The sequence below is a fragment of the Haliaeetus albicilla genome, chromosome 17, assembly GCF_947461875.1.
Source record: "Haliaeetus albicilla chromosome 17, bHalAlb1.1, whole genome shotgun sequence".
NCBI lineage: Eukaryota > Metazoa > Chordata > Aves > Accipitriformes > Accipitridae > Haliaeetus > Haliaeetus albicilla.
In genome coordinates, this window is record NC_091499.1 from 26,568,010 (window position 1) to 26,587,941 (window position 19,932).

Consider the following 19,932-nt stretch of genomic DNA (forward strand, 5'->3'; position numbering starts at 1 on the left):
ATAGCACATGGGGAAGGAATGATTAGGTAACACAGTTTTCCACTCCCTTTTAGGCTGATAAACCAAAATAGTAAACAGAAACTTACCACCACCCCCTTTGTTCTCCTCCAGCTCTCATTACCATGAACAAAGATTTAAAAAATACAAGGAAAAAATACAAGGATATTCTATAAACAGCAGCAAGTGGGGGATTTAGTAAAGCCACCTTACTGACGATTGGAAGACAAAACCAAGTTCTCAACAAAAACAGCCTCATGCAGAGTTAGTAAGATCTATGGATGTCAGAGCTCTGTTGATGACTACCTTGAAGAACTTCAGCAGATGGAAAAACTAGAGGCATCCTCATGTTTTCTGCCCCCACTGCAGGAATTCTCCCTTGAAGGAACTAGCTGTGTTTCACCCAGCAGACCAAGCAGGACAGCATATGGACCTACTGTGAAAAGATTTCCATTGCTTTGGGCAGGGATTCCACCACCATCCCTGTACAGCATCACATACATCACATATCATCAAGTAAACAACAATTACTCAGTCACCCCAGAATTTTTGGGGAAAAAAATTAAAAAAATTTAAACTCACATGGAAGACACCATGTACCTGTGTGACTTTCTAAATTTCAGAGGTAATTACAGAGGCTTTGCACCTCTGACAAATCAGATCCTGGAATCTCAAAAGTCAGACACTTGAAAATCCTGGCCTGAAACTTCTGCATCACTGACAAACAGAAGAAATGCAGCCAGTTTAACACTGGACTGTCTATGAAACTGGGAACCACACAAGCACGGAAGGTAGTCACACAATTTGTGTGTGGAATAAGTGACAGATATTTAAACTGTTTGGCTTCAATCCAGATTATGAACCTTTCCCACTTGAGTTTATGAGGGGTACTTGAAACGCACTTGTCTCTAACAAAAGTAGCAGCATGATGTAAGGGTGCATTTGAACATCCGTGTCAGTGTGTGAAGGTGTTTTCTTTCCTTAGGAGATAAACTGGCGGGGGGGTAGCCCTAGTACCTTCTTAATATAAGCAGAAAGAGTAGAAGAAGTTCACAGTAAAAAAATAAATATCACTTGCATCACCAGCAATTAGTACTTGTCACTTGTAGGTCTCAAAGTATGTTAAAAAGAAACTAGCCGTATAATTCTCATTCTACAGAAAGGGAACAGACAACAGCAAAGACAATTTGTCCAAGGCTCTCCAAAGAGCACCAGAACACAGCAGGTTCTCTAGCGTTGAAACCATTTTATAACCAAAATACTGGTTTTAACAGATACAAATGAGACTATCTCTGCCTGAAAAGAAATAAACATGTGTTGAATCAAGTTATTGACTGAATTAAAAAGAAAAGCAAGATCTTATCCATCCAGAACATTCTTGGAGCCAAAATGGAGATGAAGCTGCATATTCTGTTCGACGGGATCTGAATCTATTTTTCATCATGCTAGAAAATGTCACACACAAAGGCAGGTCTCCTGATGCTCCAGCTGGAGACTCCCTTTTGTGTCTAATAGTGAAAGAATGAGAGGGGAAAATGATTCCCAGAGTAGTGGTGAGCCACTCTGCTAGAAGTGGGGTACCTGCAGCAAAACCTTCCTAGTATACTGTCTAATAGTGCATCTGGGAAGAAGTAAAAGCTGGTTCAATAACAACTAGTTCAAAGCTGTATGCACACCTCTTTACCTAGTATCTCTGTGATTGAAGCTCAAAATAGCTTTCTTACAGTCTTTGGAAGAAAACAGAAATAAACATGTGCTAATCTGGTAACGCGGATGAGATTCGAAATCATCATTTTCCAAATTCCAGTCCACTGCTACTTCCATTAAGCTATACTCTATCCACTAGTCAAATTCAAAAGGCTTGCTAATTCTCAAGTCACCTTTCTGCACTGTTGTTACTAATGTATTTTAGATCAATGGAAACCTGCAAAATCCTCCATAGGTGGAAGGAAGCACAAGGAAGCTCAGGTGGTCTGTAGAGAACTTAGGAGATGCTCTCTAATTTTGCCTCTGTAGTCCTACACACTGAAAAATTCATACTGAATATTCATTCAAGCAGGTGTGTTTTTCAGCTATACAACCTTCTAAACATATTTGAAGACCCTTTTTACACTGAAATGTCCCCTTTTTTCCTTTCCCTTCCCCTCATCAAGTATGCTCATCCTCTGTTCACAGTGGTAGCTAATAAATTAAACTAATCAAGCAAAACAGTATAACCTTCATCTGTATACTTCTTAATCCACACAGGAGTTATTGCAGTCTGAAGAGTTTCAGATTTAATGTAAATGCTGCAGTTTATTGAAAGAAAAAACCCCAAACTATAGATACACATTTAGTCTCTTCTTTTAAAACTAGTACTAGAGTAATCCAATATAACGTGAATTAGGCAACTGTATTTTAAGACAGAAGAAGGAGGCTCATCTAGAAGGTGGCAAAGTTCATGTTTCAGAAAGAACCGCCTTTATTTTCATTTTCTAATTCACAGAGACGTCAACAGTATTTTTATACCAAATATTCCTATAACCAACTGATACAAAGGACTGTATTTCAAAACCATAGGACAAATTAATTTTCAGTAGAGGCCACAAAAAGAGGAAAGCAAATAGTTTCTTCTGTAAAAAGAAAGTCATAAAAGGAGGTAGAAAAGCTCTCCACATCATCTCAGTGGCCAGGCAGCTACAGTCCAAAGGACCTGTGAGACTATACATGACAAAGTTTCCACACTCTAGTGAGCGACAACAGAACTTCCACCAGGAAGCAGCTGCCTGTAGCAAAATACGTAGTCAGAAAATACTTGCAAGACCGGGAAATCTGTTCTTGCTACTCAGAGATGGTCTGAACTAGAGGAATAGAGCAACATTTTTATTTTGGCACATTCTACAACAGAATAAAGAAAAATATGCAGTTTTGTACCTCAAATTCTCAAGTAATAACGTTTGGGATCTTAATTTTCTGGGGTGCTAGGAGTGAAACAAAATTTTATTTTTAAAATAAAGGATTTTTTTTCCTGTATATGTAATTGTGAAACAGCACTTCATTTCTGAAGAGGAAAAAGACACTGTGTTGTTTAAATAAACTTCAATGATTTCTAATGAAGTAAAAAAAAAAGTTACCTTACTGTTTTAGCTATGAATTGCACGTAAGAAAGAAAGTGATAAATAGCTGACATTCACCATGGGAATTGTGCTAGTCTTGTGTATAGCCACTCCACAGAAGAAAAAAAAAAGAAGAAAAAAAAAAAAGGCAGAGCAATGGGCAGAAGAAATAAGCGATGAAAAGACAGACGCCATTCTGTAACATCAACCAAGAGAAAGAAAGGTGTTTCTCGTTCACATTTCCCATATGCACATCTCAAACTAGGACCAACTGAAAATTAGCCTGAAAACCCTTTAAATGTCCACTCTACACTATCTCCACGTCGATCTGAATGAAGATCCCAGGGAGGCAAGATGTTGAGGCCACCGGTCTGCAAGCTCCCCCTCCACAGTACGTGAGGGCGGTTACCGTAGTACTCTGCACGAGAGTCCTTCTGCTTCTAAGTGCTGCTAATGCGTTCATCATTTGGGGAATGTTTATGTACTTCTGTTAGGACAACCTTTGGCTGAAGATAGGTAGCAGCTGAATCTAAACCCCAATCGTTTCTCCTCCATTCTGCAGTTACTAATGTTTAAGTGGAGGTAATCCAGCACCACCACTTGGCAACTGGAACATGGTCTTCCAACTTTATCTCTCCTTCATATGCCTTTGTCCCGCCGTTCATCCATCACTCATAACATGTCAAATAACACAACTAATCTCTGTGCTTCCTAGAACAGTTTATCTCAAAGACACTCAACACAGCTTCTTAGGTACAAGGGTCTCAGCACACCACCTAAAGCACGTTGTTCAGCTTAACCAATTGAGGACACCAGTAACATCAAAATACAGTTCTCCCAGGCATTTCATAGAAATTAAAAAACCTTCCACTGTAATGAGGATCACCAAACTTCCTATTCGGTATCATGTTGCTATTTTGAAGACACTGTGCACCACTGCAATAAATTGCTACTATTCAATTATTTGACCTTCATTAATCTAGTAAAAAAGTACACTTTGCTGATACGAAAACAACCAGGTATTTGAAAGAGCACTTTTTTGGTGCTGTCAGTACTCTGTGGCAAAATAAAAAAGCTACATGGCTCAAGTCTGTGCTAATTGTGTTGCCTCCAAGTGAAATAAGTGCTCCCTATGGGGGTATGGCAGGAGGAAGGCCACTGTGGATTTTCAGAGCAAGAGCCAGTCAAAATTTCTTGTTCCCCTACTTCTCTCCTAACATTGGGTCAAAGCACCAAAGACAATAAACAGGCGTTACACACTTCTGAGCCCTGTGATCTACTTTAATGGTTAAAAGTTCATGCCAGTAACAGCAACTGAAATGAAAACATTCAAGCTGACCTTTCTGAAAATGTCTTCGGTTAGTAACAAATCAGATGACTAGTCCTGCCAGAGCCTTCAGCATTCCCAAAATAAGAACTATTTCAGCCCAAGTTGTATAGTTTTCTATTAATTTATTTTGTACAGGTTTTTTTAATCACTTTGCAATGGTATGCTTCACAAGCTGCAGCTTCACAAAATTAAGTTCACCTTGTTTATAATGAAGAACAAAATGTGAAGATCAAACTAATTTAATGACTGTCCAGTGCTTAGGAAAAGTAAATACTTCTTGTCCCAGAGGAGAATAACACGACGCAAAGCCTAGATTTCTCAGCAGAGCTGTTTCCTATAATGCTAACAGAGACTAAGTCTCACCATAGAAGCAGGAAAATCTGCAGCCTCAGAAAGGCAACTTCGTCCACATACATCCAAAAAACATTGAGATTCCAGATGTGAATGAGAATCACTGAAGTCAGATAAGCATTAAAGTAGGTATCAGGTAAAACATAAAACCGCATGGGTCATAAATCCATCAAATTCAAGCAAGAAAACTCAAAGGCATAAAAAAATCTTACTGTCTCCGAATTGATTAGGCTATCTCCTTACCTGGTGTAAATCTGGAATGCTGTTCAAACCAGCTGAAAATACTGCTTTTCCCATATTTCTAGAAGGAAAAAAACCTCTCATCTCCCTTCAGGTTGTATTTGGCCTGCAGTGCTAATGTAACTGAAGGATATGTTAGCTGGGTCCTTTCCCTTTGCAGGGATCAGCAAAAAGTGTCTTGTAAGCCACATTTGATGATACCTGGATGGCTACAAGCAATTACATATGATGCAGGAAGCATCTCAGAATCAGGCCAGAAAAACACTGGTTACAAAAAGGAAAGATTTCGTTTTAGTGTTCAGCTTCAATACCAAAATCTGCTGTTCTGTCCCGCTTATACAAACAAACCAGTGCGCATCTGTGGGAGCATCCGCTTCTCCCTTCTCTTCGTTTTTAGCTACTTTTAAACCAAATACAGGCAACACAAGAACCTTAGCGGTGTGATATTGTAGAGGTACACTTGCAGTAAGAAAGAAAACTGCAGCAGCACCATGAAATTATGCACTAAGCTGAGTACTCAGACTTACTGCTGGATTTCTTTACTTGTATATTATAAGTAATTGGGCTTGGGTTACAGTTCATTTCTATGCAGATTCATGGATTATCAACAGACCAGATACTGACATTTCAAACTCCATACACAGATTATACAGGTAGCCAGTGTCTACAGCTGGAATTTTAAAACTAGCACATGAAAGGCAAAAATAGCCCAGGAAATTATTGCCAATGTGAATAAAAGTATTAGTATTATTATTATTTAAATAAAGGAGCTGGTATGCTGTAGTATAACACGTCTCTTTTTGGACATTATCCCAAACACCAACCGGATCTCTAAATAAATTTATGAGAGGAAACATGCTCTGGTGGCAGATTTCTAATCCCACTGGAGAAAGCCCAGATCATCTCCATTTAAGGTCAAGCAAGCAACAGCTGCGCATTTTTGTTCCCCAGAACAAAATAAAGCAGACCAGAACCTCCAACACAGATTCCTTTTTTAAAGCTTTTCCTTTCTGATATCCACGGATGTCTGGACCCATTCACCCAGGGGTGAATCAAACAGGACAATGGTGTGCTCACATATACTGTCTGTATCTGTCAGACTGACACGTCCCATGAGCAGCACTTTGGCATCTGCCTCAGAACCCCACCAAAATCCCCGTGAGCTACACAAAAAAGCAATACTAAACTGAACTAGAAAAATGTTCTCCAGAGAGGGTACCCAAACAAGCTTGTTGTCAAAGAAACAACATCAATACAAGTTCTACAACATCCATGTGGTCTGAATTTGTGCAAGTTATGTTATTTAACAAATATATTTTCAATTTAAAAATTTCTTATCCGAGTTAGACATTTACAGAAGGCATGTATTATATTTCTGATGAGATAGTACTATTTTTATTAATACCTTACCTTGCACATTTAACTGTCATTCTTTAAAAAGACAGCCAAGCTATGACTGTGTCAGCAGCTCACAAACAAAGCCAGCATTCTTTTAAGGCATATCATTTCCAAAAACTCCAAAATTATGATTAGGTCCAATTCACTAACAAAAAAAGCTGAGAATTTGGTGTACAGTAACTAAATAACATGAGTGACTTGGTAAAGGGAGGAACTGGCATCACAGCTACTGCAGTGCTGGGTGTTCAACAAAGTACAGAGGTGAATTTCAATAGTGCAAGTTTCGTATTACACCTTACAAAAAGCAAACAATGCAATGATAGCAGTACTTTTGCTGGATGACAGCATGCACTAAACCCATGAAACTTCCCTCATTAAAAGACCAAATATAGTTTTCTTGACTGAGATTTATAAAGAGATTTATAATGTTAATAATGCCATAAGTAAATTATGAAACCCTTTGCGGTGGTAAAGAACTATCACTCCTCACTGTGGAGATACTCAATTAACTTTCAACTGAAGTATGTGACCCTAAAATTCCTGGGTCTGATATCAAAGGATAACAGAAGGCAGGCAGATTTATTGTATTAAAACTGAGTTGCTAACTTCAACCATATTATAACCAATTTTGCAGAAGAGCTAAACCTTATTTACAAAAATAAAAATAGAGCTCAATTTGAAACAAGGTGGTACATCACCTCCAAGGTCTTTTTGTCTCTGGTTTGCAGCATGTATCACAGCAGGGCTTATAGGGACTGAAAAAGCCAAACTAAAAAAAAAACCCTCACCATGTCTGGTTTCCTGCTCAAAAGACAAGCACTAATCTATGCTAAACAATTATTGTCAAAACCGGATCTGTAAGTGTTCAGAGTTAGGCTGAGCTTCTGTATTTTTGCCTGCAGTTTCCAAATCAGGAAAAGGCATATGCTGTAAGTAGCATCCACATACGAAGCCTGATGTTGGATGCTTGCACACTCAACGGTTCAGTCCTTCCACATCCAGTAAATCCTCCACTTCCCGGATGCACAAAACCTGCTCCATATATGCACTGTGGTCTCATTTGTCACTTCCCAGCACAGGATAATACACATAAGATAACCTGCAAGGTAGCATCCAGCTGCTGCTCCTACCCAAACAAACAGAACAGGTTCTCAAAAATCTCTTGGATAGTTTCCAGCCACAAAAAGAGGGAGGGGGAGAAAAAAGGTGGGTGGGTGTTTTAAAGGAAAGGTAAATACTTCAAATCATACAGGAATGATAAATTTTGGAGAGGAACTTATATATGCTGGATTTTATTTGGAGAAAACAAATCCTCTAACCCACAAATTAACTTAGAGGTTGGAAGAGACTTGAAATACAGAAAAATTACTTCGGTTCAAGCATTGCCAGAAGAAAGATGACATTGGAAAACACACATCATGCACTGTAAACTGAATACCAGCTGTGTAACAGAATTATCAAAACTATATATACTGAAACTGTAGTTTAAGAAACCCCTTGTACAAAACCAAATCATTCCAAGTCAAAACCCTATATGAAATGTGATCATCCACACTAGATATTTAGGGGGTTTTATGATGAAGAAAAAGAAACATTGCTGTAGCAAAAGTAACTCATCCGAAAACAGCTCCCTGAACAAATTCCCATTTAAGTTCTTGTTTAAGAAAAGGCAGGCTGTAAGCAAGTGGCTCCCTTCGCTACCCCGCTGAAGCGTGCCGCTTCCCAGATTCCTTCATCCTGGGGCCGCGCAGGTGGTCTCCCTGGCACACGGTTCCCTTCACGAGACAAAAAGATGTTGCCCATGTTTAATATATTACTGCTGTGAACAAGTTTAGAGGAGCAACTGCCTGTGTCAGAAGGCAGAAATGGGACCAATCACAACTTGTGAGCTGCTGAATGACGCCGGGAGTCCTGCCTCTGAAACTTTTGTTATTTTTTCCCCTCAACATAACGTACTTCAATTGTTCCCACAACTTGGTCACAGACTCGGACAAGTTGCCAGAGATCTACAGACGCTTCCCACAGCCCCGAGCAGGCTCCTCTGTGCTTCACTAACAGACACACCAGAGGTAAGAAACCTCTCTTTTATGCTTTTAATTCTTACAGCAAAGCACTGTAGCTGTGGTTTGTTACAAAAACTCCTCTACTCAAATTAACAGTTGGTTATAACTGTTTATCAAAAATATGGACGTGGAGGCATTACAGCTCCAAGTCAGAAGTATAATGCTGTGGGGGACAACATATTTTAGCAACAATAAAGGCAACTGAGATTTTTCTACATGCTGGTGGGACACTAGCTGTCTTTGGGTAGATGATTTATACAGGTGGTATTACACTAGAAGGTGACAAGCTTTCATCATTTTCCTCAAACCTTTGCCTCTCCTTTTAATACATTTGGTTTGATTCTTGTTTTTTAATATAAAATCCACAAAGAGAGTAATTCACTTAAGTTTTGTAGGGACACTTTTGTTTCCCCAAAGCTGCCTACCCACAGCCCAGCAAAGGTAAAGCTCTTTCACCATTTAACTCAGAAAAGCATTTTTATGAGCTAACACATTGAGAGAGCAAACATTTTTTTGCTGTATGATGAAAACGTACACTTAATTTAAAAACTTAAGCAGTTTATAGCAGTACTAGAACTGAAATTACATCATGTTATTCAACCTGCAGTTCAAGCTACAGAATTCATATAGCGTTTCGGCTGTGAATTCCTTTAAAGGTTAATTTTCTCCTGCTGGTCATTGTAACTACCAAACTTGTGCTAGAATGCTTACAATAACAGGTAAATAATTTAGCTAGGATTTGTAACATCATGAACTGAATTTCAAATGCAGAAAGTAATCCATTTATTTCCAACTAAGGGAAGCACATACACACTGTACAACAAAATACAACCCCAGCTTTAAAATCACTGCAAACAAAAAAGCGTGCATCTCGAACAGAAATATGTCACATAAAGGACATTTAATATTTAGATATACAAATATTTTAAAAAGTAATATGATTCATGAATATGTAGGTCTCTAAAGAATTTCTTCTCCTTACAATCATGTCCGCTTCTTCCATCAATTCACACCTTACTACTTACGTTTACTTCAGGTTCTGCTTTTAGAAAAGACAGGCTTAATATAGACCTTAATTTCATGAGGCATGTTTTCCCCGTTACTGAACAGACACACCTAATTCCTTTCCCTATTACCGACTGCTAGGCATCAAGGCAGGTGCTTGGGTTTGTGCTCAGCAGCCTTGTGCCAGTTTTGAATCGGCAAGTACTGGAAGTGTCCGGACATCCTGTTACTCCTAAGGCAAACAATCTGTTATGAAGTTCTCTAGAAGCTATTTCCAGCAAGCAGAAGCAGCACTTCAGACCTCCCAGGGCCTTCAAACCAATGCATACAATGAGCAAGAAGATTCTGAGATTTTTTTCCAAGGCTAAAGTTAAATAAAATGTATTTTCAAGTGAAGAGAGAAATTTGGGGTTATTCTACCATGCAGAGAATCTTTCTCTCCTAACACAAACGCTGCATACATGCACCTTTAAAAATACAGAGTTTATGCATACACACACAAATTGAACACACACATAGAAACTCAATTGGTGTAGGCAGCTCTTTACTGGAATGCATCCATAGCTACAGCAGGTTAGACGCCCATTCATCTGAATTCTATCCTGCCACAGAGTTAGGTAATTTAAAGTAGATGACAGTGTGGCTCTGCTGTTAAGTTAAATCTAAAAATTTCACACCAATAAAATCCCATGTCACAGACATCCAAACCCTGAATAACAACAGCTGACAGTCATGACAGAAGCATGTGCTACATAGCAGGTGATAAATGTTACAAATCAGATGTGAAATACTGCATTTAATTTACAGTAAGTAACAGTTTTCTGCTTTTTTTTTTTGCCACTCATTTGTCAAGACAACTATGTTATTTGTATTTAGAGAGATTCAGATTTATGTGTATACCACATTTCTATTTTAATAAGTTGCATTTATTTCTCATCCTCTGAAGAGGTTAAGAACGTACTGTCTTCTTTTTACAATATGAAACTCACCAATATCAGTTTGTAACCAGATAGTGTAAAGGTGATTTTCACTGATTTTTTCAGACCATCAGCAAACAAAAATGTACGGGATACACCTCCACAGCTACAAGAGCAGCTTTTTATTTGCTTTAAGAATAACTTGATTTAGGAATAGAAAAAGTAGCCCAACTGGAGAAACAAAAAATCCCACAGGAAAGTAATGTTATGTTCCCTAAACTACAAGACACTTTAAAACTAGAAGACTGCTTTTGCTTTCTAGAGATTGGTACATGGCTTAAGAGGACTTTCCTGGCATCAAGTTACTTCTCAGAAACTGAATTTACCTACTATATTCTTCTTTCAATCAATGCCATATCATGGTCCCCCGAGTTTCTAAAAAGGATAGAAACACAACATGCAACATCCCCTTCCATTTCGACCTTTTATACATGCTAGATGTATTACAATTTTTACTTCAATTCAAATTTCACTTATCCCATTTCCTATTATTAAGTAGTGATGTATGAACCACCAGAACCTAAAACCCAACTTGAAACAACAAGGTATTAGGTAGTGCGCACAGTGGAGGAAGCAGTTCATTTCCTAAGAGAAGGAAAAGGCAAATCATACCAACAGATGGGAAAAAGTATACCATTATTATATGTCTTATTTTGATTAGGGGAACTGATGAGTACGGAGGATGAAGCACCTGCCCAAGATCCCACTGCATGGTCCTGTAGCAGTTGCAGGGAATTTAACCCAGAGTTAAAAACTAGCCCATAACATTAGCTCCCAGGCTACTCTAATGGACTAGCACACAAATACAAGTCCCAGTTACCCACAAGGTATGTGCACAACTTCCAAAAACCAAAATGCCAAGCCTGGTGTGTTCAACTATGCATCAGTGTAATTTCTTGGTATCTACACATTTCGCATCCTCATGGACTTGAAATACAGTTAAACGCTCTTACTGACAATCTTGCTTCTAGAACACTGAGAACATCAAAGCTAGTCAAAAGAAAGATTCTAAGAGGAATGAATTAATAAGAGGTGGAGGGAAAAAAAAAAGAATCCAAAGTGTGAGCCTTCCCCTATCCTCTCCCAAACACATGAAAAACATTTGACACTTCAGTACAAAACAGACTTTAAAAAAGATAAAAAGGATAAAATGAGTTTGTTTTTCCTGTTACCAGCACTTCCCAAACTCTATGAGACAATTTGTTGCTTCTTACCCCATCCCAAGGAAATGTGTTCTGCATGTGATTGAAAAAATGACATCATATGCCACAAGTCAGTGTCTAGCTCTCTTCAATGACTTCATGTACTCCAGCTGCAGTCTTCTCTTTTCCCTTGCGCAACTCCTTGCTTTTTCTACACTCCCACTCTCTTCCTCTGCTCATTTTCTTCTACTTTCCTCCCTCAATTTGTGCTCTCCTGCACTATTGTCTGTATTCTTGTCTTCACCCATCCCAGTCTTTGTTTTCAACCTCCAGCTCTTTCTTTCCCATTTTATGCTTTCTTCTTAAAAAAAAAAAAAAAATTAAAAAATCGATTTTCCTTTTTCTGCAGTCCAGCTGTTGAATTGGCTAATATCCTTAATACCCTTCTTCACTGACACAACTGCGTAGTGCAACTCTCAGACTAAAATCAGAATAAGCAATAGAATTCTGCACCCCTAGCCTAGGTAAATACAAAACTCAGCTGCTGGGGTAAATCCTAGCAAGTCACCTCCATACTATTTATTTTTTGTAAGAGAATGAAAATTAAAATTATGACATACCTTTATAAATCACTTCTGTACTTGAAAACCTGTAAGCAACTTGTTTTATTGTTGGAAACTTAATTGCTGAAGTAAATTGACAGTAGTGAGACCCTCTAGAGGTCTCCAAAGTTAAGTCAGACTGCATCCTTCTTCACTCCCTTCTCACCCCTCATCTTCCTCATACAAAAAAGGAGATTTTTCAGACTTGGAGATCTCAACTGCTGTTACTCCACACTGCCAGTGAGGAGCTATTTTACAGCAGGGTTCAAAAAAAAAAAATCAATGCAACTTGGAATAAGACATATACATCAACATAGGACAGCCAGAGAAGACAAAAACCATGCCTACGCATCAACTGCAGCTGCTGTGCACAGGCAGAGCTTTAAAACTCTGCAAAATCTCCTCCTCTGGGGGCCACGCAATCCACAGACAATGGTGACAAAGGGCTCCAGGTTCAGTTCAACTCGCAGGATTTAGTCCTGCATGCAGGGTTCTTCTTTGCTTTGGCACTACACACAGATCTTTAAACTTACCTCCTCTGAACACGCAGAGGATGCCTCCTCCTGCCTAGGAGTATCATACTCCTCACACAAATAGCTATAGGAACGTCTTAGGCCAGGTAATTTTTGGTAACAGTTCTAAACATGTATTAGACCAAGGATCATATAACTTGACGGTACTTTTTGCATCACTATGTTTATGGCGATTAAGGCATTTATTTTCAATGGTTGAAACTGAATTACTGGGTTTTGGGGACATCTCATCATTAAGATCCATGCAGTAGACTGTTACGCAACATCACTTTTTAACAATGCCCTTTCAGGGCTTCACTTGGTCGTATGCGACAGCAACAAATCAAATACGTCAAACCTCTGCTATTCCACTGATATCACTGCTGCATTTAGTAAACATATGACAGGAAACAGGCTGTGTCTAAAATTGCTGTGGCATTTCCAAAGGAGCCAAATTTATCCCGTGTGACTTCAATGAAAATGCAGTTGCACCAGGAACGAGCGTGGCCCACAGTTTTCACTTTGGTCACATACCTCCTCTCATTGTGAAGGGCACCCAGGAACAAAGATAAAAATAACCTAATACAAATTAGGGAAACGGTCACATATCAGTGAAGAAGGAAGCAGTAATTGTGATCTGTGACTCATTCTAGGGCACCAGGTGTAGGGGATCCCCTACATAGTAACATACAGGGTCCGCCACATAACCTCTTCCTGCAGATTCACACTGTGCATAAGACAAGCCTTTCACATTCATTAGTAACACTGGATTAAACACACAACTGCATAGCAATGCAGCCAACAGTTTCTCTTGCGCAGTACGCAGTCTTGTCACACATAAGTAACACTTTTTGACTTAAAAAAAAAAGTCAAATATAGTTTGCCCTGTTGCTGCACTTTCAAGAAGTGGTGTGTGCATGCATAACGCTTCTTAACATTGACCTAAAACACCGTCAGGGGACTGAACGGCAGAGAACAGCTACTATTTGTGGCAATGACCAGCCTTCATTTCAGTGTAATTATTTTTCAGGCTGTCCATTTTGACCTTGATAGCCACCCATATGCAGCTGTGTTACTGAATCTGTTTCTCTTTATGCACACTTTAGGTGGGTGACAGCACCATGGAGGATTAACAAGCAAGGTATGTGTTTATTAGTTAAAGCCATGCACTTGTAAAGCCAAACTTGTTGAAATACAGACACAGAATTTACTTCCTTTGCTTACAAGAAAACTTCTCCCACAGGCAGGCTTGGTAGGTAAAACAACACACAGGTGTTTCAAAAATTTCCAAAACTGTATAAGCTTTTAAATGAAGAAAACCAAGTTACTCTATTTTAACCTTTCCTCATCCCTTCTCTACAAACATTTTCTAGCTGTAAAAGGTATACATTTTAACTTACGCTACCTTCCTTTTTTTAAGATCCTTTTGTATCACCTGTCTAGTCATGTATGTCCAAACAGTTAATGCTGACTCAACGCAACTGAGCCTTCTGACCTACCGCCTGCTCTCTCGGCAACATCCCTCACGCTTTCCTAAGGGAAGAATATCTTTTTTTCCCCCCCCTCCCAGAGAGATCTCACCATCCCCCCTTCACCTGTGTTGGCCTTGCATCTGTGATGCCCAACCAGCTAATACTGCTTTTTGCAGAAGCGCTTCAAAGCCCCTTGAGTGATGCAGGTGAAACACATGCAGCGACACAGCAGTGCAGGTGCCAGCATGTGTGCAGTTAAATCTAAAGCCGTACACGGAAATGGACTTAGTGTGCGTATATGCAGGTAAAAACTCATGCTGTTCCAATCCGAGGGCCCCAAGAAAAACAGCAGCCACGAAGAAGACAGATATCTTGCTGTAGCAGGTCGCACACGGCCCAAAGACCACAGGTTGCACGCACCCTGCATTAAAAAAATGACTTTAACAAGTTGCGAAGAAGTCATCTGCAGGAAATACTGTTCTCTGTGCAGTGTCTGTTGCACAAGCTGGTTACGCAAACTTTTCTGTATTGGTGTAAATCCATTAGTGGTTCATCTACTGTGCCTTGTCTAGAAGGGGATAAACAGCCTAACACACCCCAGCCTGTATTGGGCTGGGAGAACGAATGCGCCTTCAGCCAGGTCACTTGAGAATTCCTGTGCATGTCTTGCTTTTACTGCACTTGGGGCAGGCAGACAGTTATCAGCAAAGGGCTAAGCAGAATATACTTGGCAAGCAGTTTAACTGCTTAAATAGATGAAAACAGGTACAGCATAAAGTCAAACAAAGCTGAAAAATTATAGTCACTATAAAAGTAAGTTATATACATGCTTTGTTTTATTCCTCATAGTGGTTCTCTGCCTTTGCACCTACATTTTTAACACAGTTCTACATGTATTTTTTTTTTTAAAAAAGTCTTTAGTCCTTACTCTGTTTTGTCTGTTGAGAAATATATTACTAAAATTCCCTATAACAGTGATACATCAGCTTTTAATTACACACCATAAAGAATTTTTACTTGGAATGGAAATGCTTCAACAAGATTCCTTTTCCTGCCTTCCAGAATAAGGTAATGGTAAATCAGATTATCTGCCTGGGTCAGTAACAAGCAGCAGCAATATCCAGATCTCATGGCTGAAAGGTCTGTGATTCTAGTCATATCGTCAGGCTTTCACGTGTGCTTAAACAAATAAAGGGGGGTTAGGGGGTGGAAATCAGCCATGACCTTTTCCCAGACTGTAAAGGATAGAGAGATTAGGATCTAAAGCAATGATGGGGGTAAAACCCACACATCCACAATTTCCATTTTACAATTCCTCACCACTGCTAAGAAGCAGGTGCTTGGTAGCCTTCAGGAGGAGAAGCACAATACAGCACAAACCTAAACTTGAAAAACAAAATTTTAAAAATCCTGTTTTAAAGTAAAGACACTGTAAAGGCAATCTATTTACTTCAGGCTTTTTAGAACTTTAAAACAATCACCGTTTGCACTCATCAAAACACTTTACTTCTGCATTTCTAACTCTTCACTTTCCTGCTTTCCCAGCTCCACAAAGGCTGTCTAAAACCAAAAGAGAAGATAATAGGCTCTTTGCACTGTTCCTGACAACTTCTCTTCTTTCCTGCACTCCTAAAACCTCTGATTTGTGCCCTCTGCTTTCTTGTTGCCATGGAGAAGGTCCAATACATAACCCGCTCTGCTCTGAGGAGAGCCTCAACTATTGAGGTCAACCCACAAGCACGCCAAAGGCTCCAAGAGCTGTTTGTGAATTTCTGCCTGATTTTAATTTGCCTCTTGCTGATCTGTATCATTGTGATGCTCCTCTGAAGTTCCAGCACTTCTCTGCACTGTCCTCTAGGAAAGTGACCCCAGAGGGAAGAGACACCTACACCTGCAACTCCCAATGCAAGGATCCTCTCGCGAGAGGGGCTAGCACTTGGACTAGAGCTGTATGCCAACCATCGCACTATTCTCTTACTACCTGCTACATGTATTAAAAACACACTTCTTCTGTGCAGAACGGTGTTTAGAGCCTGTTGTAAAGCTGTGCATGACCTAATCTGTCTGTCTCAGTCAAGAGATGTCTTTTCTGAATGGGGTAAAGTACTGGCTCTTCATGGAGTTGGTAAGTTCCTCAGTGTTTTAGCTAGATCACACAAACAGCAACATCGCTTTTTGGGGGCCTGATTGTTTTTAGGTTTCTCTGAAAATCCTTAAGCCCTTGGAGGGGTTCCAAATCTGGCCTGCATCTGCCCAAAGAAGAGCTACTGGCACAGAGCCCTCAATACATCCTAGGAAAATTTCTGCTCTGCTTACTTCTAGGCGCTGCATCTCTGCATTATCAACTGAAGGCATTCAGATCCTTTTAGTGGGTTTTAAGGGAATATGGGAATAAACCAAAAGTCTCTTATAGCCCAGAAATAAAAACTATTTCTTTTCTCCTCATATAAGGGATCTTACATACATATATATATATACACACAGCTCAGATCAGGGCAGGGCGGGGGGGGGGGGAAAAACAAAAGCAACCTCATTTAAAGTATTTTTCACTAGATACATCCTTAGAGAACTAAGTGACATCTGGAAAGTTTTTTCACTATGTTGCAGAAAAAAGAATGACACTACCACACTGGTATCAAAGATAGAATTTTCTACACTCTTTAACTGACATGACAATTGGCACAATTCAGAAATAACTCTCGAGTTCTTAATATTTGGCTTCAGACAGCTTTATTATGGCCTGCTATAATTTATGTAATAATTTCCTGAGTTTAAAACTACAGAAAACTTGGTACTTGCCAATGTCACACAAGGTGGCTTGTATCTGTGGTGGTAAAGAAAAAGGTCTAGGTCACCCTTACTGCTGTGATTTAAGTGTATCATAGAAGTACAAATAACATCACCACCTTCAACTGCAACTGCCTGTTAAGAGAATGAGCAAGTATTTTCCTAAAAGAAACGATACATTAAAAAAAAAAATTTATAAACAATTATGCACAGGAGGGAAAGCATTGCAGATATATCTTTTCAACATGTAAACCACAGTCTATACACATAAAAGATGAAGTTTCTAGTCCAGCAGTTCTCAGTAACAGGACTGAGCAGTGTTGCTGGTATTAAGCTAAATTCCTAGGAACTTTATACAGTTTTCAAATTTAAAGAAAGCTCAAGAATCAGTAGACAGAGGTCAAACAGACATCCTTTTTTTTTTTTAAACAGGCATCTTTCTATACCACTCTATGTCAGCACTCCTATTGATGAATACAGAAAATCAAAACAAGTTTATCTTAATCTTGTATTCTGCCTTTAAGACTTAATACTCCACGAGCAGACGTTGACAATGAACAGTTGAGCAGGAAGGGAAGAAATCTTTGAAAAAACTCTGTATTCAATGGAATGCAAGCAAGTCCAGTGGCAATGCACTGCCTATCTGGCAAATAGATATGCTAAGACCAGACCTCTTGAGATAAGGTTAATCACTAAAGGGAATTAGTTAGCTACTGTATGAGGATTAGGGCAAGCACTGATGAGATCGGCAACACACACCCCCACCTGCAAGTTAGTATATGAGCATTACCGATTTGAACTGTCAATGTAAATCTCAATTTCCATTTCATGCATTCTGACCACTCTCACAAATGCATGAGATTTTATTAAGCATACTTTCTTTCCCCATTAATCCTTCTTCTTAAGAAAAGCCACAAACACAGTGCACTTCAGGGGTGGGTGGGGGGAGGAAACAGAAAAATCTAAAGTTGCTTTCTTCTCTTTTTAAAACTGTATTTTTGTGATGGATAGGGTTTCCAGTTTTAGTTTGCTTTGGAGGTGTTTCAAGAGACTTGAATTGGAAGTAGACAACAGTTTTACAGTACTGTAAACTTCCTGAAGAAAAAAAGGTGTCAAGAGCAAAGTATCAACACACGCATTGTGAGGACACATTGGGATTGTAGATTTCACAAGCCAGTAATATACAGAAATCCAAGTAAAGTATTGCTAAAAAAAAATAAAACCCCCACCCCTCCTCATAAAAAACAAACGCACTACTTTCTTCTTATGTACCTGAAAAGCCATTATTTATTTAAAAAACAATAAACAAGAACAAAAACAAAGTATAAATAAACTGGAAGGCCTACTGTTATTTTAAAGCAATGCAGATAAATTGCATGTACTGTATGGTTCATTTGTGTCTTGGGATTCTGCTGATCAGAAAATCTGCTACCATCCTCTATATAACTTAATGTCAACTGAACCCAGGGATTAAAAAAATAAAACCCTTTGTACATAGTACAATCTTTTTTTGTATACTTATATGGGCTTTAACACTAACAGCTACTGTATTTTTATTTATTAAAATGACTGCTTGAAAAAAATATTAATGCATAAAATAAGATATTTACATACATTTCTGTTTAGAAAGAAGCATCCATTCTATCCTCTACTTATTAAAGTTATGTGAAAAAGAGCTAGTCATCACACAGCTTTCTAATTCTTTATACCGCTATTTATTCTGTTTTGGTTTTCAACAGTAATCTTGCCTATTTTGTGATGTCCAGATCACTTTACACATACTTAATTTACACTCACTAACTAGTATACATATGTGATCCTAACGAATTTCTGAAAGTGTAGTCAAAAAGTTGACTACTTTTATGAGCTGTAATAAAAATTTCAAAACACAGCATGTAGCTTGGATTAAGTTTTCAATTCTCTGGTCCGCTCCACCCAAGGCTATGTCTTTTTACTAAGTTCATCTTACACACTGATGGTGAACAAAGACAGCTAAACAGGCTATTACTCTTCCTCCAAAAAACAAATTACAAACTTCCATAGCAATTTTACACTGGGAAATAGCTTAATCAGGAGCAAGAATATGCTGGTTTTAAACATGTGCCTCCTCAGCCAGCTCTTCAGCAAAAATTGATATATCTACCCATTTTTCTCTAGGTGAAGACATGACCCATTTCAGAATTGAAATTTTGCTCTGATCAAGACTAGTCAGTAAGGCACTTTAGAGGGCAGCAGGTACTTGCATTTCTTTATTAACTTTTCTGCATCAGTTTAGCAACAACTGCCCTTGCTAGCAAAACTGAACCACTTGGTGGAAAGACAACTGTAAAATAGGCTTAAAAAAAAAATCTTTCACAAAACATTTGCTCCCCGTAACAAGTAACTTTTATGTGAGTTTTGCTACAACTACAAACAGAACAATTATCGTGTCAGACACATGCACCCATGCTGAGATGTTCTTTACTTATATCCTCTCTGCTGAAATTAGAGCAGAGTATTCTTGTTCCTACCTGGAAGCATACTAATACACTATAGATTACTGACCAGATACCTGCATCTGTATGGTTATTAATAGTGTCTGTCAGAATACAATTAGAAAATATTTGTGAAGTCCTACAAGATCCATAGATATCTTTTATTTAACAATATAGTCCTTTTAGCTTCGACCTAGATGTTAAAAACTGGGGGGGGGGGGGGTGTAATAAATCCGTTTTGGTTATGGAAGGAGGTGAGTGAACACCTCTTGTTCATTGCAAGGATTAAAAACAGAACAACATATTTATAAGGATTCCTTTAAAAACTGATGCTCATGTCAGTAAGAACCCTGGTAATTTAAATTATTTAAAACAGGCCCTAGATTTATTGTAATATCTGACAGTTAGTTTAGTGGAACTGATTGCTTTATAAGCCCGTGGTTGTCTGGGGTTTGTTTTAAGATAAAAGTATGCCAAAAGTGTATTT

General features: G+C 38.8%; 2 protein-coding genes across 5 annotated transcripts in view; one reads left to right on the top strand and one right to left on the bottom strand.

Moving 5' to 3' along the window:
- CEP85L (centrosomal protein 85 like) overlaps nt 1-19,932 on the bottom strand; it is a 122,194-nt gene that overhangs the window by 45,303 nt on the left and 56,959 nt on the right. The window lies entirely within an intron of this gene.
- On the top strand, nt 8,244-18,862 carry PLN (phospholamban). 3 transcript variants are annotated; one of them, XR_011328491.1, is made up of 4 exons: nt 8,244-8,480; nt 13,819-13,853; nt 15,730-16,309; nt 17,983-18,862. XR_011328491.1 is itself a non-coding variant. In XM_069805120.1 (3 exons), the coding sequence occupies exon 3, from the start codon at nt 15,853-15,855 to the stop codon at nt 16,009-16,011; it is 159 nt and encodes a 52-aa protein (XP_069661221.1). In that variant the 5' UTR covers nt 8,244-8,480; nt 13,819-13,853; nt 15,730-15,852; the 3' UTR covers nt 16,012-18,862. The 3 variants fall into 3 exon arrangements, 2 of the variants coding, with proteins under 2 accessions (XP_069661221.1, XP_069661222.1); XM_069805120.1 differs by having other exon boundaries at nt 15,730-18,862; XM_069805121.1 differs by lacking the exon at nt 13,819-13,853 and having other exon boundaries at nt 8,269-8,480; nt 15,730-18,862.